This window comes from Salvelinus namaycush, chromosome 37, assembly GCF_016432855.1.
Source record: "Salvelinus namaycush isolate Seneca chromosome 37, SaNama_1.0, whole genome shotgun sequence".
Taxonomy (NCBI): Eukaryota; Metazoa; Chordata; class Actinopteri; order Salmoniformes; family Salmonidae; genus Salvelinus; species Salvelinus namaycush.
Genome location: NC_052343.1, coordinates 23,199,850 through 23,226,956, shown reverse-complemented (window position 1 = coordinate 23,226,956; position 27,107 = coordinate 23,199,850). Strand labels below are relative to the sequence as shown.

Genomic DNA, 27,107 nt, shown 5'->3' with positions numbered 1-27,107 from the left:
CAGTTCATGCATTTAAAATGTTACACACGTTTTCCAACACTATAGCAATTCGGTGACTGAATCTGCGTTTGTTTGGGGAAAACAAACATCAAAATAGAGTTGGTGGTTAGGTTGTTACCTCTCAGTAGCTGGGTAGTTTTCGAGGGCCGATTGCGTTTCTTCTCAGACCAACCCCTAACCCCCTCCCCCCTCTTTCCTCGCCAGACGCTCAGATATACTAGACTACGAAAACTTTGCTGGATGTTTCAGGAGAAACATTTCAGGACCAGATTTTAATTATTTTTAATAAATGTATGTACACTAAGTACGCTCATTAAATCGTGTTTTACAAAGGGGACTTTTTGTGTCGGTAAATTAGAACACTAGAAACATTGTTTCTGAAGGAGCGCACTGGGCAGAGGCAAGGCAGCGACCCCAAGCCTTTTTGTTATTCATCTAATCTCCACAGGCACCTCTTTTCCATTAATTGGACTTGTGACAGGTAATTTGTTTTCATTTGCCATACTTCTTTTACCAAAAGGTTCACATGTTTTGACGGGGAAAATTACAACTAGGCTACAACAACGTGACTGCTCTGACAGGCTGTTATACATGTGCTTTGGGGAAGAAAGCTGTTATTGACCTGTGCGCACAGCTTTAAAGTTTGTGTATAAATTGCTAAACTTATTTAAATAGCCTTGCGAGTAAGCCAATTTTTTCGTTGGTTTTAAGAACATTTAGACTACAGAATGTTCCCCATATCATTACATTTACAACGATTTGTAAATATCTTTGAGAGCACTTGACCATTTTGTAATTTATTTATTTCACCTTTATTTTATCAGGGAGTCCTACTGAAACCAAGGTATATTTTACAGATGAGTCCTGAATTACAGAAAATACACGCATAAAAATGCAAAATGCACATAGAAAGGAAAAACATGGTCATAAAAACAAACACATTCAACAGCAATAAGGTCATCAATCTTCTTTCAGGATTGCCTGAGAGTTTAGTTTAAGAACATCTAGTTTAAGAACATTTAAGCTTGTTCCACAAATAAGGTGCAAGAAAAGTAAATCAACTTTTAGTTAACTCATCAAAATGCTTTTTAAAATACAGCTTTTCATCTATCCAGAAGCCCAGATATTTGTTAACAGGGACATGGATCAATTTGGACACCATCCAAAGTACATATCATCAGTTATATTTATGCGCACTAGAGAACAACATATGCTTAGTTTTACCTGCATTCAATACTAATTTCAGGTCAATAAGGTTTTTCTGTAAGACAATGAAGGTAGACTGTAGGTCAGATAGAGCCTGGTCAACCGTGGGGGCAATGGCATACACAACAGTATCATCAGCATACAAGTGCAGGATAACATGTTTTACAGACAATATTGTTATTGTAAAAAGTACAGGGCCCAGAATCGACCCATGCGGGACACCTCTCGTAATATACAGGTAACCTGATTTAACACCATCAGTAGATACACATTGAGTTATATCGGTCAAGTGATTATTAAAGGGGTTACATGCAGCCTGGACTCGGGCCAATTGAAGAAAGACTGAATTAGCAGTGAGTGATCAACAGTATCAAAAGCCTTTGACAGGTCAATGAAGAGGGCAGCACAATGTTGACTTTTATCCATACAGTTAACCACATCCTTTACAACTATGCCTCTTTAAAGACTCATACAGTAAACCACATAACTAGGGATGCAGCAGAGGTAATGCTATGACCTGGTCTAAAACACGATTGATGTACATTTAAAAAGGTAAGAAAGATCTTAGCTGAGAATTAATCAAGGGTTCAAATATTTTAGCTAGGCAAGACCGTTTAGAAATAGCATACATGACATAAGCCAATGACTGTATGGCAGCGATCATCAACTAGATTCAGCTGCGGGCCGATTTTTACTTGAGCGTATGGTCAGTGGGCCGGATAAGTAATTATAAATAATTTGTAGACCGCAAGAAGCCCAAACAGATACTTTTGTATATATAGTGTATGTGGACATCCCTTCAAATTAGTGGATTTGGCTATTTCAGCCACACCCGTTGCTGACAGGTGTATAAAATCGAGCACACAGCCATGCAGTCTCCATAGACAAACATTGTCAGTTGAATGGCCTTACTGAAGAGCTCAGTGACTTTCAACGTAGCATCATCATAGGATGCCACCTTTCCAACAATTCAGTTTGTCAGATTTATGCCCTGCTAGAGCTTCCCGGCCAACTGTAAGTGCTGTTATTGTGAAGTGGAAATGTCTAGGAGCAACAACGGCTCAGCTGCGAAGTGGTAGGCTACACAAGCTCACAGAATGGGACCGCTGAGTGCTAAAGCGTGTAAAAATCATCTCATCGGTTGCAACACTCACTACTGAGTTACAAACAGCCTCTGGAAGCAACGTCAGCACAATAACTGTTCGTCGGGAGCTTCACAAGCCTGAGATCACCATGCGCAATGCCATGCGTCAGCTAGATTGGTGTAAAGTTTGCTGCCATTGGACTTTGGAGAAGTGGAAACACGTTCAAATCAAACTTTATTTGTCACATGCGTCGAATGCAACAGGTGTAGACCTGGCTGTGAAATGCTTACTTACAGGCCCTTAACCAGCAGTGCAGTTCAAGAAAGAGTTAAAGTATTTACAAAATAAACTAAAGTAAAAAAAATAATAAACTAACACAATAAAATAACGAGGCTATATACAGGGAATACCGGTACCGAGTGAATGTGCAGGGGTACAGGTTAGTCGAGGTAATGTAGGTAGGGGTGTACTTGTAGGTAGGGGTGAAGTGACTATGCATAGATAATAACCAGCGAGTAGCAGCAGTGTAAAAACAAATGGGGGTGGGGGATGTCAATGTAAATAGTCCGGGTGGCCATTTGATTAATTGCTCCGCAGTCTTATGGCTTGGGGGTAGAAGCTGTTAAGGAGCCTTTTGGTCCTAGACTTGGCGCTCCGGTACCGCTTGCCATGCAGTAGCAGAGAGAACCGTCTATGACTTTGGTCTCTGGGCTTTCCTCTGACACCGCCTGGTATATAGGTCCTGGATGGCAGGAAGCTTTGCCCCAGTGCCGTACACACTACCTGGTTAGGGTGCTCTCTCTGGTGCAGCTGTAGAACTTTTTGAGGATCACGGGACCCATGCCAAATATTTTCCGTCTCCTGAGGGGGGGAAGGTGTTGTCGTGCCCTCTTCACGACTGTATTGGTGTGTTTGTGGACAACCAAGGAACTTAACTCTCCACCCGCTCCACTACAACCCTGTCGATTTTAATGGCGGCCTGTTCGGGCCAGCCTTTTCCTGTAGTCCACAATCAGCTCCTTTGTCTTGCTCACACTGAGGGAGAAGTTCTTGTCTTGGCACCACACTGCCTGGTCTCTGACCTCCCTATAGGCTGTCTCATCGTTGTCGGTGATCAGGCCTACCACTGTTGTGTCGTCAGCAAACTTAATGATGGTGTTGGAGTCGTGTTTGAACAGGGAGTACAGAAGGGGAATTCCAGGATCCAGTGGCAGGGAGGTGTTTAGTCCCAGGGTCCTTAGATTAGTGATGAGCTTTGTGGGCACTATGGTGTTGAATGCTGAGCTGTAGTTAATGAACAGCATTCTCACATAGGTGTTCCTTTTGCCCAGGTGGGAAAGGGCAGTGTGGATTGAGATTGTGTCATCTGTCGATTTGTTGGGGTGGTATGTGAATAAAAATATATATATATAATTCTTCACATTTTCAAGCAGTCCGTTTTATATTTTCCAACGTGGCTATACATTTGGGTGAGGTTTTATTTTCGCCTGAGTAGCCTCATTTCACTGCCAAAAATAAAATTAAACCATCTAGTGTTCAGCGAAATAACAACGCAATGTCAAATACAGCTAGCCTAGTCAAATAATTAACATCCAATCACATTAACCGTTACTCTCTCGCGGGAATTCCAGAAATGGTCCATATGTGGCCAAACGTAGCTGCTGCTCATTCCGTTTGCTCGAAAATTGGTGAATGGTTAAAAAAAAGGCCTGCGTCCATAGAGACACATACCAGCTCTATGGTAGTACTGCTACTACCAGCAGTACTACACCTGTACCTGTCAACGACACAACTTGTTCTGCTTCCACGAGCCCATCCAATGCTAGCATAAGTATTTCTACATTTGCTGTTAGCCCAGCTAGCATGGACACTGACAGTTGTGAATCTGATGCAGCCGAAGAGCTACTGCCCCCTTACCCGGGAAAGCACCGAACAGCAGATGGGGACATTGGACCATCGAAGAGGCGCAAATATGATGAGAACTACATTGATTTGGGGTTCACTTATATTAGGAGTAGTGCCTTTCATCAGCCACAGTGAGTACTTTTGCACATATAACAATCTCACAACTCAATGAAACCTTCACTCTGGCGCAGACATTTAGAAGCAAAACATGCCAAAACATGCCTGAAAAATGTTTTTTTATGCGAGAATTAAGACGACTTTAGATTAGTAAGACATATAAAAGCAACAGATACCATTAATAAGAAGGGGCTAAAAGCGTCTTATATGGTGAGCTACCGAGTGGCTAGAACAGGCAAGCCCCATACTATTTTGGAGGACTTAATTCTTCCAGCTGCTGGGGGAAAATGCCCAAAAAACTATACAGACAATGCCTTCATCAAACAACACTGTTTCACGACGCATCAGTGACATGGCAGGACATGTTTTGAAACAATTACTGCTTCGCATACAAGCCAGTGAATTCTATGCGTTACAGCTGGATGAGTCAACAGATGTGGCGGGCCTGGCACAGCTCCTGGTATATGTCCGTTATGTATATGGGGGGTCAATTAAGGAGGACATCCTCTTCTGCAAACAAGGACAACAGGAGAGGATATTTTTTAAGTACTGGACAGCTTTGTGACATCAAATGGACTTTGGTGGTCAAGATGTGTTGGTATCTGTACTGATGGCGCAAAAGCCATGACAGGGAGACGTAGTGGAGTGCAAGCAGTTTCTCCCAACGCCACTTGGGTACACTGCAGCATCCACTGAGAGGCACTTGCTGCCAAGGGAATGCCTGACAGCTTGAAAGACGTTTTGCACACTACAGTGAAAATGTAGTTTGGGCAAAGCCCCTGAACTCTCGTGTTTTTTCTGCAATATGCAATGATATGGGCAGTGACCATGTAATGCTTTTACAACATACAGAAGTGTGCTGGTTATCAAGGGGCAATATATTGACACGAGCTTAATGTTTTCTTTACTGACCGTCATTTTCTCTTGTCTGACCGTTTGCATGATTGCGGGTTTCTCACACGACTGGCCTATCTGGGTGTTGTTTTTCTCGCCTGAATGATCTGAATCTAGGATTACAGGGACTCTCCGCAACTATATTCAATGTACGGGACAAAAATTGAGGCTATGATTAAGTTGGAGCGCTTCTCTGTCTGCATTAACAAGAACAACACACGGGTCTTTCCATAATTGTATGATTTTTTGTGTGCAAATTAACTCAAGCTTACGGATAATGTCAAATGTGATATTGCGAAGCACCTGAGTGAGTTGGGTGCGCAATTACGCAGGTACTTTCCCAAAACGGATGACACAAACAACTGGATTTGTTATCTCTTTCTTGCCCTGGCTTCAGTCCACTCACCGATATCTGAATAGGAGAGCCTCATCGAAGTTGCAACAAGCGGTTCTGTGAAAATTGAATTTAATCAGAAGCCACTGCCAAATTTTGGGATTTTTGGACACTGATGCCCTTTGCAAACACATACCTATGTGAGAGTGGATTCTCGGCCCTCACTAGCATGAACACTAAATACAGGCACAGACTGTGTGAAAAATGATTTAAGACTGAGACTCTCTCCAATACAACCCAACATTGCAGAATTATGTGCATCCTTTCAAGCACACCCTTCTCATTAACCTGTGGTGAGTTATTCACAATTTTCGATGAACAAATAAGGTTTTATATGTAAGATGGTTAAATAAAGAGCAAACATGTAGGTATTACAGACTTTGTCAGTGAGAGCTTGACAATGTCAGTGAATACACTTGCTAGTTGGCAGTTCTCTGGAGTGATGACTCACACATCACCATCTGGCAGTCCGACGGACAAACTTGGGTTTGGGAGATGCCAGGAGAACGCCACCTGCCCGAATGCATAGTGCCAACTGTAAAATTTGGTGGAGGAGGAATAACGGTCTGGGGCTGTTTTTCATTAATTGGGCTAGGCCCCGTAGTTCCAGTGAAGGGGGATCTTAACACTGACATTCTAGACGATTCTGTGCTTCCTTTGTGGCAGCAGTTTGGGGAAGGCCCTTTCCTGTTTCAGCATGACAATCCCCCCCGTGCACAAAGCGAAGTCCATACAGAAATTGTCTGTCGAGATCGGTGTGGAAGAACTTGACTGGCCTGCACAGACCCCTGACCTCAACCCCATCAAACACCTTTGGGATGATTTGAAACGCAGACTGCGAGCCAGGCCTAATTGCCCAACATCAGTGCCCGACTTCACTAATGCTTTTGTGGCTGAATGGAAGCAAGTCCCTGCAGCAATGTTCCAACATGTAGTGGAAAGCCTTCCCAGAAGAGTGTAGGCTGTTGTAGCAGCGAAGGGGGGACCAACTCTATATTAATGCCCATGATTTTTGACTGAGATGTTCAACGAGCAGGTGTGCACATACCTTTGGTCATGTAGTGTATAATATTTGAGTAAAACATAATCTGTTCAAACCTTGCTTAAACTTGTATATGGTCACATATCTCTCTATTATGCGTGGGAATACTTTGGAACAGATTTACAAAATGAAAATCACTTGCTTTAGTTTTTACAGTATTTTATGTCCAACAATAAAAGTCCTTTTTTTTTTAACTTTTTTTTTTGCTTAGAAAACTTAGGTAGCCAAATTAAATCACCCGGGAGCCACATTCGGCCCCAAGCCACCAGTTGGCATAGACCTGCTGTACCATAAATGTTCAAAACTGACTGGGTTAACAGTTTCGGTGCTTGTAGTAGCCTAGTCTGCTTTTCTTACTTTTTATTTGTCCTTTTCAGTTCAGGCAAAATGCAATAACCTCAACTCTCTAGGCATGGGAAGTAGCTATCTATAGCCTAATGGGCTAGATGGAAACCATGACTGAGGTTAATAGTATTTTCTAAGAATAACTTAGTTTAAACTTTGTTTACTTGAGGGTGAGCCTAGTCTTCTTTAAAGTAGAATGCTGTAACAAACACGATTATTGGCCTTTGTTATAACTCTTGCAGCATTTGGTAGATTAAGATATTGATTGGCAGTCCTTTGTTGTTAATCCTGTTCTTATCCCTGGTTTGAGTGTTTAAATCCCTGTTTCTCTCTAAACCATGCCACACTGCTCCAACTCAGAAACCTTAAGTATGAGTAGTTATAGTCACCTTATGAAACAGCTTCTCTATGCCTGGGTCTGTGCCAAAAGATGAGCTCTGATCAGAGTCAGTGGGGCTAATCGTTTGTCATATTATTATATTAACTACAGTGACGGCCATCTGATGCCCATCACAGTATGGTATTCCTTCATATGGAAATGTACATAATGTATAGTATGAGTTCTGCCACCTCATCTGCTGCCAGAGTAGTTCTTAATTATCATATTTCAGTTGTACAGAAGTTGGACAGAAGTCCTGAGGACAGTGACTTAATCTGACAGGTGATGCAATGAAAACATAATTAGATATATAATATGGCTAATTTGTATGTTCACCGTTCAATTCTCCCAAAATCCCACATTCATGTTCTGCACATGAATCAAATATGCTCACAGTTCCCTAGAGATTAGTGTCAGGTGAGTACATTCTTCTGCAGCACTCCAACAAACAAGATTTTGTTTAAAGAAACATTTAGGCTTACAGTTGAAGTTGAAAGTTTACACACAGTTAGGTTGGAGTCATTAAAACTCATTTTTCAACCACTCCACAAATTTCTTGTTAACAAACTATAGTTTGGGCAAGTCGGTTAGGATATCTACTTTGTGCATGACACAAGTCATTTTTCCAACAATTGTTTACAGACAGATTATTTAACTTATAATTCACTGTATCACAATTCCAGTGGGTCAGAAGTTTATATACACTAAGTTGACTGTGCCTTTAAACAGCTTGGAAAATTCCAGAAAATTGTCATGGCTTTAGAAGCTTCTGATAGGCTAATTGACATCATTTGAGTCAATTGGAGGTGTACCTGTGGATGTATTTCAAGGACTACCTTCAAACTCAGTTCCTCTTTGCTTGACATTCATGGGGAAAATCAAAAGAAATCAGACAAGACCTCAGAAAAAAAATTGTAGACCTCCACAAGTCTGGTGCATCCTTTCAGCAATTTCCAAACACCTGAAGGTACCACGTTCATCTGTACAAACAATAGTATGCAAGTATAAACAACATGGGACCACGCAGCCGTCATACCGCTCAGGAAGGAGACGCCTTCTGTCTCCTAGAGATGAACGTACTTTGGTGCGAAAAGTGCAAACAAATCCCAGAATAACAGTAAAAAGGACCTTGTGAAGATGTTGGAGGAAACGGCTACAAAAGTACCTATATTGACATAACCTGAATGGCCGCTCAGCAAGGAAAAAGCCAGACTACTAGTTTGCAACTGCACATGTGGACAAAGATCGTACTTTTTGGAGAAATGTCCTCTGGTCTGATGAAACAAAAATAGAAGTGTTTGGCCATAATGACCATCGTTATGTTTGGATAAAAAAGGGGGAGGCTTACAAGCCGAAGAACACCATCCCAGCCGTGAAGCATGGGGGTGGCAGCATCATGTTGTGGGGGTGCTTTGCTGCAGGAGGGACTGGTGCACTTCACAAAATAGATTGCATCATGAGGAAGGAAAAGTATGTGGATATATTGAAGCAACATCTCAAGACATCAGTCAGGAAGTTAAAGCTTGGTCACAAATGGGTCTTCCAAATGGACAATGACCATACTTCCAAAGTTGTGGAAAAATGTCTTTAGGACAACAAGGTCAAGGTATTGGAGTGGCCGTCACAAAGCCCTGACCTCAATCCTATAGAAAATCTGTGGGCAGAACTGAAAAAGCGTGTGCGAGCAAGGAGGCTTACAAACCTGACTCAGTTTACACCAGCTCTGTCAGGAAGAATGGGCCAAAATTCCCCCAACTTATTGTGGGAAGCTTGTGGAAGGCTACCCAAAACGTTTGACCCAAGTTAAACAATTTAAAGGCAATGCCACCGAATACTAATTGAGTGTATGTAAACTTCTGACCCACTGGGAATGTGATGAAAGAAATAAAAGCTGACATAAATCATTATTTCTACTGTTATTCTGACATTTCACATTCGTAAAATAAAGTGGTGATCCTAGCTGACCTAAAACAGGGACATTTTACTAGGATTAAATGTCAGGAATTGTGAGAAACTGAGTTTAAATGTATTTGGCTAAAGTGTATGTACACTTCCGACTTCAACTGTATCTGCTGTCTGTAACAAAACTCAGGACACTTTCTGCCTAGGGTGCCAATGCCTCCACAAACAACACTCCAGTGTGGGAGTTTTGGTTTAAGAGCCACAACCGGTAAACACATGATGGGGAAAATCTAGAAGGGCTTGGACAAACATCTGTAGAAAGAATGGTCTATGTGTGAAAAACAGACGGTAGCGGTGTGCGGCATGCGCAGACGGTAGCGGTGTGCAGACGGTAGCGGTGTGCGGCATGCCGTCGTGAGCAGTGGACTGCACATTCCAGCTGAGAAAAAAAGATGAGTTACAGTGCCTTTAAAAAGTATTCACAACCCTTGACATTTTCCAATTTCTTTTGTTACATACTGAATTTCAAATGGATGAAACTTAGATTTGTTTGTCACTGGCTTACACACAATACCCCATAATGTCAAAGTGGAATTATGTTTTTTTAATATTTTTTTTTTTACAAATGAATTAAAAATGAAAAGTGGAAATTTCTTGAATCAATAATTATTCAACTCCTTTGTTATGGCAAGCCTAAATAAGTTCAGGAGGAAAAAATGTGCTTAACAAGTCCCTTAACAAGTTGCATGGACTCACTCTGTGTGCAATAAAAGTGTTTAACATGATTTTTTTGAATGACAACCTTATCTGTACCCCACACATACAATTATCTGTAAGGTCCCTCAGTAGAAGAGTGAATTTCAAACACGGATTCAAACACAAAGACCAGGGAAGTTTTCCAATGCCTCGCAAAGAAGGGCACCTACTGGTAGATGGGTCAAAAAATGTATATATTTTTTTAAAAGCACACATTGAATATCCCTTTGAGCATGGTGAAGTTATTTATTACACTTTGGATGATGTATCAATACACCCAGTCACTACAAAGATATAGGCGTCGTTCCTAACTCAGTTGCCGGAAAGGAAGGAAACCGCTCAGAGATTTCACCATGAGGCCAGTGGTGATTTTAACTGTTACTGAGCTTAATGGCTGTGATGGGAGGGAACTGGGGATGGATCAGCAACATTGTAGTTATTTCACAATATTAACCTAATTAACAGTGAAAAGAAGGAAGCCTGTACAGAATAAACATATTCCAAAACATAACCCTGTTTGCAACAAGGCACTAAAGTAATACTGCAAAAAATGTTTCGAAGCAATTCACTTTTTGTGCTGAATACAATGTGTTTTGTTTGGGGCAAATCCAATACAGCACATTACTGAGTACCGCTCTCCATATTTTCAAGCATAGTGGTGGCTGCATCATGTTATGAGTATGCTTGTAATCGTTTAGGACTAGGGAGCTTTTCAGGATAAAAAATAAATGGAATGGAGCTAAGCACCGGCGAAATTCTAGATGAAAACCCTGGTTGTCTGCTTTACACCAGACACTGGGAGATGAATTCAGCTTTCAGCAAGAGAGTAACCTAAAACACAAGCCACATCTACACTGGAGTTGCTTACCAAGAAGAAAGTGAATGTTCCTGAGTGGCCAAGTTACAGTGTTGACTTAAATCTACTTGAAAATCTATGGCAAGACCTGAAAATGGTTGTCTAGCCATGATCAACAACCAATTGGACAGAGCTTGAAGAATTTGGAAAAGAATAATGGGCAATTGTTGTACAATCCAGGTGTGGAAAGCTCTTAGAAACTTACCCAGAAAGACACTCAGCCGTAATTGCTTCGAAGGTGATTCTAACATTTATTGACTTAGGGGATTGAATACTGACCTAATCAAGATGTATTAGTAATTTATTTCACTATATATAATATATATATTTTTTACGAATGTTAGAATTTTTCTTACACTTTGACATTACATGGTGTTTTGTGTAGATCGTTGACAACAAATTACAATTAAATCAATTTTAACCCCACTTTGTAACTCAACAAAATGTAGAAAAAGTAAAGGGGCGTGAATATTTTCTGAAGGCAATGTATCTCTTTAACCCCCTGACCAAATATCAAGTGCAACTCAACCCGGGTCTCTCCTCCCTACATCTCGATACTGCCAGGACAGGATACCTGTGTTCTATGGTGCAGACACTGAAATAGCCCCCTCTACCCTTACCCCGAGTCAGGAGCTAATAACATAAAGAGATCATGGGGGAACTGTTTGAGTCTAGCAGCAACAGACTCTGGCCTCCATAACGGGTCAGCTATAAGATCACAAGATGTTAGGGTTATTCGAATGCATCACCTCAATGTTTAATTCCTCCCCGCTGGTCAGGGGCACAAACAAGGAATGTGAAGTCAAGAATAAGTGCTAATTCTGTAGATGTACCTATTCCCTGTAGTTTCATTTCTTGAGAGAGATTGGTGTGATTTCAAGAACAGTCCTTTCTTTGATAGTGAAGTGTTAAAGTTGCAGGGTGTTGTGACTCCCCTCACAACCAGACCTGTCAGACACTGGTGGTGGGAGCTCTTCAACACTCCTCTGGTCAGGACAACTGTAAGCCTGTTATGTTTCCTCATTATGAGCATAGCAGTCTTTCCATTACGTTATGCTTGAAATATGTAATTGTCATGTATCATGACAATTGAGTCCCCCTAGGGGATTTGAACTTGGTTCTCCAATAAAGTATTTGCTTTCTGTTTTTCCATTTTTCTCCTACACTTTCAGTCGTTGTCTTTGGGAGGTCCTTCATGTTTCTGGTGGTTGTTTCCCTTTGTCTCCAGGTGACATGGATCTCTCTCTGTTGGTGGCATTCTGCTCCTGTGTTCCTCCTGCTTTGGGTGAGCTTTTTCCTTTCACTCTTTTTTTGTTTGAGCTTCTCTTTCAAAATACTTGACTCCAGCACATGAATGGTGACTGAGGAGCATTCACAGTGTGGTTGCGGGAACTGTAATGTTTTATTCAGAGTGCCAGTGATTTAAAGAATGAGCTGGTCTCTGGTCTGTCTGTACTAACAGGGTCAGGATTTGGCAGGGAGATGCCAGGTAAGTTTGCAGTGCATTGGATGTCTCAGTTGTGTCAAAGGAATGAGAAATGCAGTCTGTCTGCCTTGGAATGGACACAGAATGCATGGCCATCTTTGTTGGCTTATCAGTTGCCCTAGAGCAGTGTTTCCCAACTCCAGTCCTCGAATACCCCCCTTTTTTTACAGTACACATTTGTATGGTAGCCCTGGACAAACAAACCTGATTCAACTTGTCAACTAATTGTTGAATCCTCATGAGTTGAATTTGGTGTTTTTGTCCGGGGCTACAACAAAAATGTGTGCTGGTGAGGGGGGGGACTGGAGTTGGGAAACACTGCCCGGTCCTCCCAGATTTTTCACATTTTTGTTTTAACCTTAAACTGGCACACCTGATTCAATTAGTCAAAGGCTTGATGATTAGTTGACTAATTGAACCAGGTGTGCCCGTTTAGGGTTAAAACAAAAGTGTGAAATGTCTGAGGGATGGGGGCAGAGGAGAGGGTTGGGAAACTCTGTCCTAGAGTATGGCTGTCTGTAGAGAAACTGAAAAGGTCATTCACAGTGCAGTGGTTCCCACTAGGATGTTTTTCAGCAGTGGTGGCAGAGTTAGTGGGGGGAGGTTGTGGCGGATGGGGTCAACCTGGATTATTCCTGGGGCAGACATCAACATAATAAATTAATAAATATTTTTTTTTTTTTTTTTTTTCAGTGTCGGCCAATGCATGTAGGGGAGACACTGCAATGTGATAGAGGAAAGTGTATAGTGTCATATTTTAGCGAACTGTGTAGTGTCTTAGGAGTGCCAGTGATTAAAGAATAAGCTGGTCTCTGGTCTGTCTATACTAACAGGGTCATCTATAGGCAGGGACATGCCAGGTAAGTTTGTTTTATTGGATGCCTCAGTGTTGTCATAAAGGAATGAGAAACACGGTGTCTGTTTTGGAATGGGCACTGAGAATGCACAGCCATATTTGTTATTGGCTAGTCAGTTGCCCTAGAGCAAGGTTTCATCAAACTCAGTCCTGGGGTCCCCATTTTGGTTTTTGGCCTAGCACTACACAGCTGATTGAAATAACTCCTTGTCGGGGTGGCAGGACCGAGTTTGGGAAACTCTGCCATAGAGCACGTGTTGAACTCGGCCCTCCGTGAAATGAGTGTCTGTGGGTTTTCGCTCCACCCTAATTAGTAAAGAACTCCCCTCACCTGGTTGTCTAGGTCTTAATTGAAAGGAAAAAGCAAAGACCAGCAGACACTAGGTCCTCCATAAAATGAGTTTGATACCCCTGCCCTAGAGTATGGCTCTCTGTAGAGTAACTAGCTTTGCTTTGTCTGTACTTACATAGTGCGCAACTATATTGATTAAGTACTATTGTGTAAGGATTTCAAGTTATGATTAAATCCAGTTCATTTGAAATGGGCTCATCTAGACTGGTGTAAGAAAGAGCCTTTGCTTTCCTGGCCAGGATTAGCCTTTTTCTCATGTGAGGGATTTTAGTAATCGGTCATTTGAAGTGCAGCTAAGCCTCCCATATTGTAGTAGCATGTGGCGCTAGGCAGTCCTACACTGCACTTTTGGTTGTGTTGTGCTGACTTGTTCCTGAGCAGATTGCCCTACATTAGTTGTTTTTCTCCTCAGTCAACAGGGTGATTTGGGCAGGATATGAGTTCCCCTGGTAATGGAGAGGAATGACACCAAACGAAAGTGTTTGTCGGACATTAGGCTTATCTACTGCACCAAGCCCTGCTGGCTCGTGTTGTCGTTCTCTGACATCCTTAAGAAGAAAACAAAATGAAAATGTCAGCAGATACGAGATGAGCCAATCAGAGGAGCATTTCATTGTTAGAGAGCTGAGCAGTGATTATTGTACTACACCTTGGAATCTTCAAGAAGTGGTTCTATTACCTCTGTACTCAACGAAGCAGGAGTCATTTATTTGCTGTTTGGTGATCCAGATAACGTGACATCCATGTGATTTAGATTCTTAATCTAAAAGGTATTGTGAGGGAAGATGTGACATTTGGTTGATTCTCAAATGGTTACTCGCACTGCACAAGCCAACATGCGTACGCACACACACACACAGTGAAGTCTGCTTTATTACAGCACCTACCTGAGCTGACATGGGTCACTGGCCTTGGGAAATGACTGCAGAGTGGGTATGGTTATAAATGCGTCAGGACTTGCAACTCTGTGTGGTGTCTTGCATCATTGTAGCTTTAGCATTTCCACTACATTTCAACCGCATTTTGCAACTTCCCCTTTACTCTTCTGAGGAGAGAGCCACCTGATTGTTGCCAGATTGTATTTAAAAGCATGCACTGTGTATCGCATCACCCAGTGGTGTAATCTGTGTAAGTGCATGCACCATTCCTAAACCGTCAGTACAAGTGGACCATATTTTTAAAAAGCACAGAACACTACAACCAGTCTTACTATCATGTGTACAGTAGTCACTATTTACATTCAATGTACACCTCTGGAACACTTGACTACAGTTCTGAAAGTAAACAGAGCCTAAAACCAGTTATGAAAGCTTCGTAGTTCACACCAAGCACACAGTCAGAGCTATTCTCTGTCAATCATTAATGCTTTCTGTCTTTTGTTTTCCAGCATCGACGATGGATGAAAAGGGTAAAGGTTTCTTGTTGTTTCAAATGAACATTACTGTACTGATTGTATTTAACTTTAAAGAGCATGTTGGCAAATCACATACTTTTTGGTCACTTACCATCTTTTCACACCAGTTGCACTCAAAACTCAGTTGATGTTTGAATTAGTTTAGCTCCAAACATGGTGTTTAAGTTTCTATTGAAAGGCACCACTATGAATGTGTGATTTAAAGGAGATTTAATTCCCAGCAGGGCCACAACATTTTGATAAGTCTCCCAGCGGTTCCTTTACAATGCATTCCATCTGGCGTCATGCGCAGCTCTGTCTTCTATTTGCTTTGGCTGGCGAGGGTACAAGTGGCCGAGGGGACAAGTGGTCTAATGTGCCCTTTTTAATACCATAGCTGCAATTTCAATGTAGATATAATAACATTCTACAAAATGCAGTCACACACTAAATGTATCTGGTTTTCATGTATTCCCTCTCCTTCTCCCCTCCAGACTATGACTCTGCATTTCACTACGGTGAGTGGGGGATGGATCAACATGGACTAACTCCACTGGGGGTAAACGTGACACATATCTGGGAGGTCAAGACGGGCTCGCGTTTTCCCTCCATTTTTCCAGGAGCGTCAGAAAACATTGACCCTTCGGGCCACGCTTCCGGAGTTCAACTGGCAAACAGTCCCTCCCACTCTGCTGTAGTAGTCTCATTTCTTAACACATTGCTCTATCCTGTCTTCAGTAGGTCTATGCATTCAGACACATTATAGGATATATTCAGCTCTTACAGTGAATATCCTTCCATGTTTGAGGCAGTAATATCAATCAAAATATAGATACCTATAGATGTGAACCTGATGGATTTATCAATCGTGGCATATACAGTAGGAGCGTATGTTTGAATTATCTCATAGGAATGTGATTGATGGTGTCATAATTACATAGCTTTGCTATGCTGTATACACCCAAAGAGGGTACAGTGCATACGTATGTACTGAATAATATGTTTTAAGTTACACTGTGCCTTGCACATGTTCCGTAGAAGTGGTCCTAACTGTGCAGGGATAAAAATGTATTTCTGTTTCAGACTATGAATCTCTGAGGATCGGTGGACTGATCTTCGCTGTGGTACTGTTTGTCATGGGCATTGTCCTCATCGTCAGTAAGTCTGTCGGCCCAACTATGGTTATACTTAAAATACCATTTGAAGTATTACACTTATATTGAAATAAAATGTGATTAGTCCCATAAGTTTATTTCTACTGTACCAAAATCATTCCATAATTGTTGTATTTCTGCGCTGATCCATTGGACAGCCCTTTACCAGTCCAGTCCTTATGAACAAGCCTGGGATCAGTTACTTGCTGGGGGCTGGGACGCAGGCCAACATGCCTTGCACAACGCCCAGACCCCCAGGAAACCCAACACCTCTCTACCCTGTAGACATCTGCACATCTAGGGCACTGACTAAAACTGACCTGGACACTATGCAGCCTTTTCCCCTCATCTCATGTTCTTGCACTCATCCACCCCAGGCATAGCTGCAGCCCCCCACCCACCCTAACTCTTACTCCAAGCATCCATTACAGGGGGCAGAGGGAGTGCCCCCTCTCCTGCTACTACACATGTGCAAAGAGAAGGCTTTGGATCTTTAGTGTTCTGTCCAAGCTGTACAAATCAATCATTCAAGCGCTTAGTTTGGGTATTTTTTACTGGATAGGGTCTTGTAAAATATGTAATATCCCAATATTCCAACTTCCAAACAGATCAGTTGCTGAAGTATCTTCATTCTAGTGTTAGTTTACCAAGCAGCATCTTCATTCTAGTGCTAGTTTACCAGGCAGCATCTTCATTCTAGTGCTAGTTTACAAGGCAGCATCTTCATTCTAGTGCTAGTTTACCAGGCAGTATCTTCATTCTAGTGCTAGTTTACCAGGCAGCATCTTCATTCTAGTGCTAGTTTACCAGGCAGCATCTTCATTCCAGTGCTAGTTTACCAGGCAGCATCTTCATTCCAGTGCTAGTTTACCAGGCAGCATCTTCATTCTAGTGCTAGTTTACCAGGCAGCATCTTCATTCTAGTGCTAGTTTACCAGGCAGCATCTTCATTCTAGTGCTAGTTTACCAGGCAGCATCTTCATTCTAGTGCTAGTTTACCAGGCAGCATCTTCATTCTAGTGCTAGTTTACCAGGCAGCATCTTCATTCTAGTGCTAGTTTACCAGGCAGCATCTTCATTCTAGTGCTAGTTTACCAGGCAGCATCTTCATTCTAGTGCTAGTTTACCAGGCAGCATCTTCATTCTAGTGCTAGTTTACCAGGCAGCATCTTCATTCTAGTGCTAGTTTACCAGGCAGCATCTTCATTCTAGTGCTAGTTTACCAGGCAGTATCTTCATTCTAGTGCTAGTTTACCAGGCAGCATCTTCATTCTAGTGCTAGTTTACCAGGCAGCATCTTCATTCTAGTGCTAGTTTACCAGGCAGCATCTTCATTCTAGTGCTAGTTTACCAGGCAGCATCTTCATTCTAGTGCTAGTTTACCAGGCAGCATCTTCATTCTAGTGCTAGTTTACCAGGCAGCATCTTCATTCTAGTGCTAGTTTACCAGGCAGCATCTTCATTCTAGTGCTAGTTTACCAGGCAGCATCTTCATTCTAGTGCTAGTTTACCAGGCAGCATCTTCATTCTAGTGCTAGTTTACCAGGCAGCATCTTCATTCTAGTGCTAGTTTACCAGGCAGCATCTTCATTCTAGTGCTAGTTTACCAGGCAGCATCTTCATTCTAGTGCTAGTTTACCAGGCAGCATCTTCATTCTAGTGCTAGTTTACCAGGCAGCATCTTCATTCTAGTGCTAGTTTACCAGGCAGCATCTTCATTCTAGTGCTAGTTTACCAGGCAGCATCTTCATTCTAGTGCTAGTTTACCAGGCAGCATCTTCATTCTAGTGCTAGTTTACCAGGCAGCATCTTCATTCTAGTGCTAGTTTACCAGGCATGTGTCTTTGACACCTAGGATGGAGAGAGGCCTGTCAACTCTGGCTATATCATCTTTCCATCATAGTAGCTCTTCTTCACACCAATTTCTCTCTCTCTGCAGGCCAGAAATGCCCATGCCAATCAAGTCCGAAGTCACGGTAAGTTGGACAAAGAAAATATAGTGTTGATTAAACATGGCATAGAAAGAACTTTGTGCGGTCCAAACACTTAAGACACACCCTCGTCCACTTACCCTCGCCTTATGCCTGTTATGTACGCCTCTAGGAAGAGGGAACGCAACACCCTGCTACAACTCAACTCCTCGTGGAGTGAAAGAGGTATGGGATTGTAGGTGTGAGTAAGGATGACAAAGGCAGAGAATTTACCGTTTACTGGGAATTTATTCCTTCACACCGTAAATTTGGGGGAAAGGGGCTGATGTAAAAGGTTCAATCGTCAATCGAATCTGGTATCAGGATAAAATGTGATTCAGAGTCACCGAATATACTTTAAGTATTTTTATTTAACATAAGCGATAAATGGTAAATGCAATTTTCGTATATACGGGTTCACTGTATCACCACGCAGGGTAAAGCAGAGAACTGACTGAAATAGTACAGACATCTTCTTTTATACTGTGACAGATGTAGTTCCAACTTTAGAGTTGGCCTGTCACAGTAGAGGCTTAGCGTGTTTAAACTTGCTAGCCTATCGGTGGTGCCCAGGCTGGTCCCAGCCTCACAGCACACAGGATCCAGATATCCGGAAGTGTTTGTTGTGAAGTTTGAGCTGATTTGTCGGTGGCTACACTGCTCAGTTCCATCATTCAGCATTTTTCCATCTTGTCTCAACTTTCTGGTTAGCACAGTCGACCACCTAGATTAACAACAGCTTTTCTGCAGTCACGCTATGTTTTGTGATTAACATGTCCTATTTCTATAAGGCATATATTTTTGTTAAAAAGAGAACAAAACCATCATTCACACTGAACGGAACCAAAGCAAAGAAAGTAAATGTCAAAGCCCCCTCTCCTACCTTACCTGCCTACCCACTACTTACCTATCTTAGCACCACCTGGTGCACTAACCAAAATACAGGGGGTGATCTGCCCAGGTCTTACCTAGTGTGCATAGACAGTAAATACTACGTGTTGTGTATGCCCGCAGGCCTCTTGCCTACGCACTCCCTAGGTGCCTTCCCCTTCTCCCCTGGGAACAAATGAAACAGAATAATACAAACTACTTCACAAAAAAAAAAAAAAAACACAGGACATAACCATCAGCTCTCTCTGAGCAACAATTAATACAGGACATACCAATCAGCTCTCTCAGCAACAACCACAGAACATAACCATCAGCTCTTAACAACGAACACAGGACACACTAATCATCTCTCTTCTGAGCAACAGAACACTGGCTGTATCCCCTGACGAGAGGGCGGGGTCAGATCTCCAATCATCGATGTGGCCGACCAATCAGCTGCTTGGGGGGAATTTCAGGAAGCCATTTCCTGAAACACACACATACAAACAAAACCACAACACAGAAACTGGGGAACGTAACAATGCCCTTGGGAAGTCTCCGTCGCCATCTTGGAGGGTGGTCCAAATGATTAGCCAAGCAAAGGAAGTTTACAACATAAGCCCCTCAGTCCTCGCTTTTATTCGGCTTTGCGAGTGTTCAATTATGTTCACTCCGGGGCCTGAAACTCCAAATAATAAAATTTGCGACAATTGTACATCCGCTAAGAAAAGTCAGTGAAAACTTAAAAACAACATCAATGGAGAAGTCAACATACAAGTGTAAGTAAAAACGAATGCAAATAAGTTAGAAATTGTGCTACTAATGCACATGACGGCACAAACACATCTCGTAAAAAGTTAGTTTTTGTTTGGTTATCTTTTGGCAATTGTAGAAATAAAACATTTTCCTTCTTCAGAAGTTCCAGTTAGGCAGGCTAACGTTAGTTAGCTAATTAATTTGCTAGCAATCTTACAGTAGGTGTATATTAATAATGATATATTTAATATAAGTAGACATGCACTCATGATTGACTGTAGCGCATATAAAGCTACCGGTGGCTGAAAACACAATCATCACAGGATGAACGAGTGATGCATTTCTGGCCAAAGATGGTCCATTCCTTCCTCCCTCGCCCTTTTTTTTTTTTTTTTTATCCTTTTTTTTGTGTGTTTTTTTTATAGTAAATTTACATTTGTGTATATGAAATTTGGCCAAAAGAATAATGAAATTAATTACATAAAAATGTTTCAGCTTATTTTTATCGTATGTAAAGAATCCAAGCAGTACATCTCTCCACAATAGTGTAAAATCTTCATAAATGTGTTCAATTATAAATCTACTGATGTCTTGCCACAGTTTTCTTACATGTAAACAATGCCAAAAAAGATGCAACACTGTTTCTGGGTGGTCATTACAAAAGGAGCAATTTGAATTTATGTTTTCCTTAAACTTCTTAATATAGTGGTTGGCAGGGTAATATTTATGAATAATTTTAAAGGAAACCTCCTTAATTTTGTTAACCAGTAGGTATGTGTGTGGCAACATCCAAACTTTTTTCCAACAGATATTATCAATAAATCCATTCCAATAAGGCATGACATATAAGGTATAGATACAACATCCTGCTGAAACAAGGTTCGTATCGCTCTGTTGTTGAATGGGCCAAAAGAGAAACAAATCTTTCCTACTGATGAGTCAACAGGGTCAATAGGCTCTGAGGGTCAGGTCTTGACACGTTCCTGAATAACAGAGCAACACCTGAGGGAATGGCGTCTAAAACAATTGCAAAATCTTTAGGTGTTACAGGGACCTTGTAAAGAGATAAGAATTCCTTATAACTGAGTAAAAGACCCTCTGCATTTACCAGTTGGTTCACCAATAGGATATTATTTCGGAACCAATATTCTAAAAACAAAGAAGTATTTTTATACAATATATCCCGATTATTCCATATATAATATCTGTGTGGAGAAAAATTGTGTTTATAAATTAAGGACCATGACAAGAAAACCTGCCGATGAAAAGCAGAAAGTTTCACTGGAATTTTGTCAATATTATAATTGCACAACAACATGAAGTTAAGGCCACCAAAAGTAGAGAAGACATGATGAGGAATACAATTCCAGATAGAAGTGGGTCTTCTTAGGAATTGTTTTATCCAATTGATCTTAAAAGTATTATTTAGTAAAGTCCAGAAAATTCAGTCCCACATTCTCATATTTCTCCAAATGAAGTTGAAAAGCATCTGGTCTATCTCCTTGCTTATTTTACTGTCAAGATATAAAGATAGAGCGCCATATGTTAGTCTAGAGATACCTTTGGCCTTGGTTATTAGGACTCTACCTTTTAAAGATAAGTCCCTCTGTAGCCATTGATTTAGCTTCTTCTGGGTATTTTTAATAAGAGGGTTAAAATTTAGTAAGCCTCTAGACTTCTGATCCTTTGTAATGGTTATGCCTAAATATGTAAGTTCTTCTTTAACTGAAATACCATAATATAAAGGTGTCACACAATCTTTGACAGCTATGAGTTCACATTTATTAATGTTAAGGTATAGACCAGACGCTTTGGAAAAGGATTGTATCACATTGATCGATATGGGAATTTGGTTAGCGTCTTTCAGAAAAAGTGTAGTATCATCAGCCAGCTGGCTTATAATAATTTCTTTACCAGCTATGGAAATACCTTGTACAGGACTATTTTTTTTAAAGAATTTGTAAGAAGTTGGGTGATTAATAAAAACAGATACGGGGAGATAGGACAACCTTGCCTAATTCCTCTCTTTAACTCAAATCTAGTTGAGGTGCCATATTTCAATTTGATAGAGCTGTTACCATTTGCATAGAGAGTCTTAATAGCCTTACAGAAAAAAATCCCCAAAGCCAAGTCTCTCAAGGGAGTGGAAGAGAAACTGATGCTCTACTGTGTCAAATGCCTTATAAAAATCTAAAAATAATATGAAGCTATCCTCAGTTATTAGGTCTGAGTAGTCAAGTATGTCTAATACTAGTCTGACATTGTTAGAAATATGTCTGTTCCTCATGAAGCCAGACTGTGTTTCATCAATGATTGCATGCAGAACTTCTTTAATTATTTTTGCAAGTAGTAAGGCTAATATCTTATAGTCATTATTAAGAAGACAAATTGGACGCCAGTTATCGATGAGCAGCACTTCTTTTTTAGGCTTAGGTATCAGTGTTATTAACCCCTGACTCATTGTAGGAGGGAGAACATTGTTTTTAATACTCTCTAAAAAGACTTCAAATAGGAAGGGAGCTATTTGTTCAGGAAATAATTTGTAAAATTCTGATGTAATTCCATCAACACCTGGTGATTTATTGTTCTATAGATGTTTGATAGACTCTATAATCTCTTCAACTTTGATGGGTTCATCACACTGTTTAGATTCTATATCACTGATAGAGTGAACATTATTCAGTGAGTTAAAAAACATATCTGTGGATTCCTGACAGTACGTAGAGCTATACAATTTTCTGTAAAAATTGCTACAGTATTTAGAGATAATTTTTGGGTCATCTGTAATAACACCATCAATGTTTAATTTATGGATAGTGTTATTTTTAGAGTGAAATTTCTCAAGTCTAAAGAAATAGGATGAATTCTGTTCTCCCTCCTCAATCCATTTTTTCCTAGATCTAATAAAGGCTCCTTCTGCTTTTAATCTATATATATTATCCAGTTGATTTAATCTCTATATATTATCCAGTTGATTTAATCTATATATTATCTATTTTATTTAATCTATATATATTATCCAGTTTATTTTGTAACTCAATTAGTTCCATCTTCTCCTCCCCCGAGAGGGCGGCTGGGGACCTCTGAGAAAGGGAAGTTATCTTAACGATCACCTTTTCCTCTTCAGCTCTTCTGGTCTTAGCAAGATTACTACCATATTTTCTAAGGTATTTGGACACCTCAAATTTAAAGAGCTCCCAGTTCTTGCAATAAGATTTTTCTTCACAAGCCCTTTCCCAAAAGTGTGAGAGCAGATCTTTAACCTCAAATTTAACTATATCATTATTTAATAATGAGCTATTTAGCTTCCAGTAGGATGCTCTACCAAGGTTAGTATCAATGTAAATGGCCCTATGGTCTGTGAGGGGAGTAGTACAGATATTTGTAGTAACACACTCACTATCAATACATTTGGATATAAGCCAAAAATCTATTCTGGATTGTCTGGAACCTGTTTTGTTACTCCAAGTGAATGATCTGTCGGCCGGAAACCTCTCTCTCCATATATCAATAAGATCAAACTTTTCCATAAAAAGTATTGAACCCAAATTCTGATTGGTTGGTCTACCTGGGGGCCGTCTATCAATTATCTATTGTAATGTTAAAGTCCCCTCCAATCAATAATAACGAATTGGGAAATTTAGATAACCAATGAAGTATATGTTTCTCTATAGATTCAAGCAATTCATCATTCTCATGTTTGGTGTTGTACCTGTAGAAGTTTACAGTAATGAGCGTAATGTCATTGTAACTGATCACAAGACAAATAAAGTGACCCAAGTGGTCACATTCCGAGTGTAGAATATTACCACCAAAGGTATTTTTCATTGTAGTGACGCCAGCGGACCGTTCAGATCCATGGGAAAGCCAAATATCGTTGCCCCACTGTGACCTTCAAAAGTTGGCATCAGTCGAAATTGAGTGAGACTCTTGAAGAAAGCAAAAATCTGTTCGAAATTGTTTAGCAAATAAAAATAAGGCCTTGCGCTTCACATTGTTTCGTAACCCTCTAGCATTAAGAGAAACTAAAGACAAAGACAAAACAACAAAGATTATATACAAGTATAAACTGTAGTAGGATGAGTCAAAGACGTAGGAGCAGTGAACATAAACGATAAGGAACCGAGATCTGCACCATATAAGTCAATTTAAAGTGAAAATATCTTATTCCATAAACTTTGAACTAGAAGTTATCCGGCTTTGAAATTCAACTCAACTGAAAATTATGTTCAAGACCAAACCAAGGGTTCTTGTAGTAAGAGAGACAAAAAACCCTCTTTAGTGTAATCAGGAACTATTCTGAGAAATAAAATATAAAATAATAATTTAAATAAAAGGGTACCTACTATTTTAAGTGCATATGAAAACTGATTATAAAATACTTGAATAAAAATGTTTTATATATACACGTTCCTAAGATCTTTTTTTGGAAATAAGTATTAATAACTAAATGGGACAGTAACCGTGTAAAGTCAGAGCAGAACTGTATGCCCTTTAAAACAGTATCTTAATTACTGTATACATAAAAAATAAATACAGCTTTCAATATCCTTCGTAAGTTTGTAAACAAAATAGGCCTTCTGGTCATACAAGAACAAACTAATACATTGAGGTACCTGAGTATTCCTGAAAAATAGTCACCTGATGCTTGTTAGGTAAACAACATAAGGAAAATGAGAATACCATGGCTGAAACCATCAACCTGTTCCTTCTGGTGAGATTTTAGGGAGGAATATGGATTTCTGAACCGTTGATGAAGCCTCGTCCTCCGACGAAGTAAGCAGCCTTTCCCTTATTTCGTGCTATCTTGATCCTTGGCCACAACTTGTTCCTTCTTTCTATGTCCTCTGGGCTGAGATGCTCGGCGAAACGCATACCATGGCTCTGAAGGAAGGCGTTCTTCCTAGCAGCTTTCCAGACAGCATCCCGGTAGAATCTGGCAGTGAAGAGGATGATGATACCCCTTGGTTTTGAATCGTTTTGCTGTTGCTTCTTGCCGAGGCGATGCACAACGTCGATGGTATCACCAACTTTGTTCTTCTCTGCAGGCATAACTTCTTGGCAGATGCGGATGGCCTCTCCTCGCACATCTTCATTCTCCACCTCTGGCAAGCCGTAGAGTCTCAGGTTCCATCTTCTTGTGTATTGTTCCAGATCAGTGAGACGTCTATGGTAGACATTGTTATTCTTTTCCACACTTTTTTCAACTTTTGCCACTCGTTTTCACATCCTTGATTTCACCACATGCAAACTCCAGTCTTTTTCATGCCTTCGATAACCATGGTGTTCGCGCCAACCATTTTCTCAATGGCGTCAGACCTGGAGTTGATGAGTAAGGAGAGGGTAGCCACGATGTCAGAGTTCATGTTGGGTTTTTTGGAGGGTGGAGGTTTGCACAGAGTAACCGGTAAAGAGGGGAATTCGTCATCTTCAACAGCTTTCGAAAGCATGATAGTATCCATAGGGCAAGCGTAGTTATGGCAGTTGTCTATAAGCACGTTTCTCTCTTGTTGATTAGCAATAGAACGGCTAACTTCTTCCTTTCTTTTTTTGTCACGACTTTGCTTGGACATGCCGAAATAAATTATCCAATTATTATTCCAGTAACAGGAAAGGTGTTATATCTTGAACAAATAAAAATAGTAATGACTGTAAACTAGTTTTTTTTTTCACAATCTTTCTGAAGTTTGGTACGGAGCTCGGTAAAAAAGCGTCTGTTCAAGCCGCCATCTTGGCACCTTCTCCTCCCTCGCCCCTTGCCCTGCAAGTGTATACTCGTCAGACGTCATGATACCTCATCAGAAGTGGCCACTTAATTTGAGGGCTGAAGTGTTTGGACCCCAACCCTTGACTGAGTTCATTGTAAGGCCTGTAATCTCTAGACCCGTAAGAGGAGCTTTTTAGAATATTCTTAACAGTTAGACAGAAGCTTCAGTACTCAGTTCGAGTTTTAATACATTTTCCCCCTATGTTTTAGGGTTTAGATGGCTTGGTTAGGTATTGTATACTTTTTAATCACTGTCCAAGTAGTGATTTTGCTCTAGTGGTTTACCTGTTTGTTTTCAATTTTCCTCTCTTAGGCCTGCTGGGGTACCTGAGGCAGAGGCAGGGGCTGTGACAGGTAAAATCATCTATATCTTTGTCTTCAATGGCATATTGGTCTTTATCAAACGTCTGATTTTGTATGTATCATTTTATTTATGAAACCAATACATCTCATCATGTTTACCATTCTGCTCTCAGGTCCCCAGTGATGTAACGTCTCGCCACCAGGCTGCAGCATTGGACAGTGGAGGACTAACTATGGCTATCTCCCAGAGAGCACAAGGCTCCTTTTTTAAATCTGCTGATATGTTCTCTTGACATGTTTTTTATTTTCTCTTTTTTCTATATGAATGAATGTATTCTGAGGGCATAATTGGTTGATGCAGTAGGGTCGGCTATAAAACCTTCTGTCATATGTGATAGACACACATGAACACGCGATTTTGTAAGTTAGAAGTTGACTATTTATGACTATTTTAAATTGTAATATTTCCACACTGTTAAATAAAGTGATGTAGATGGGTAATTGTTTGTTGTGTTCTGACTTTTCCCACAATCAGTCACTGGCATAGATGGTCTCCCTGTCAGTCACTGGCATAGATGGTCTCCCTGTCAGTCACTGGTATAGATGGTCTACCTGTCAGTCACTGGCATAGATGGTCTCCCTGTCAGTCACTGGCATAGATGGTCTCCCTGTCAGTCACTGGCATAGATGGTCTCCCTGTCAGTCACAGGCATAGATGGTCTCCCTGTCAGTCACTGGCATAGATGGTCTCCCTGTCAGTCACTGGCATAGATGGTCTCCCTGTCAGTCACTGGCATAGATGGTCTCCCTGTCAGTCACTGGCATAGATGTCAGTCACTGCTACTGGCACAGTCTTTCCCCAGTAGCGCAGTTCTAATGGATATTCAGCACACCCGTTTTGCTGATGTTGCACCTTTCTGCAGGCAATAGTAGATGAATTCATTCAACCTCCTGACAAGTGCAGCAACATCAAACATGCTGCAGCCTATTGTCTATAACCATTGTTGCATGCTAATCTGATAGGCCACTTTTGTTAAACAAAAAACTATAATTTTAGCATGAAAATAACTCAGTTATGGTTATTGGTATATTCTTGGCCAAAGAGGATCTAGCTGCAGGATGGATGAGGGAGAGGACCTGTCAAAGACAGCTTTTCAATAGTGACAGATGTATTTCCTCCATCTAGGAAAGTGGCCACAATCGAAAGAAGAGGGGGGTTTACTGCATAAGTTAAACCTTTTTATCATCCCATTAGGAAAATACTTGAAATCATAATTCCCATTTGAAATGATAAGAATTCTCCTAAATTCACTTGGTCA

The 27,107-nt window shown here is 40.8% G+C and overlaps 1 protein-coding gene across 1 annotated transcript; it reads left to right on the top strand.

The window, feature by feature from the left end:
- Positions 1 to 223: 223 nt before the first annotated feature.
- LOC120031363 (FXYD domain-containing ion transport regulator 6-like) lies at positions 224 to 26,289 on the top strand. Its single transcript, XM_038977080.1, has 8 exons — positions 224 to 481; positions 12,110 to 12,166; positions 14,963 to 14,983; positions 15,463 to 15,486; positions 16,052 to 16,126; positions 18,062 to 18,098; positions 25,799 to 25,839; positions 25,962 to 26,289. Exons 2-8 carry the CDS (start codon positions 12,115 to 12,117, stop codon positions 25,970 to 25,972), a joined length of 261 nt encoding a protein of 86 aa, XP_038833008.1. The 5' UTR covers positions 224 to 481; positions 12,110 to 12,114; the 3' UTR covers positions 25,973 to 26,289.
- The last annotated feature ends 818 nt before the right edge of the window (positions 26,290 to 27,107 follow it).

Bases quoted from the DNA above. Each gene is read 5' to 3' on its own strand.
- LOC120031363 (XM_038977080.1), top strand. From the start codon at position 12,115: ATGGATCTCTCTCTGTTGGTGGCATTCTGCTCCTGTGTTCCTCCTGCT. The intron at 12,167-14,962 runs GTGAGCTTTTTC...TTTGTTTTCCAG, and splicing joins CTGTGTTCCTCCTGCTTTGG to CATCGACGATGGATGAAAAG. The intron at 18,099-25,798 runs GTAAGTTGGACA...TTCCTCTCTTAG, and splicing joins CAATCAAGTCCGAAGTCACG to GCCTGCTGGGGTACCTGAGG.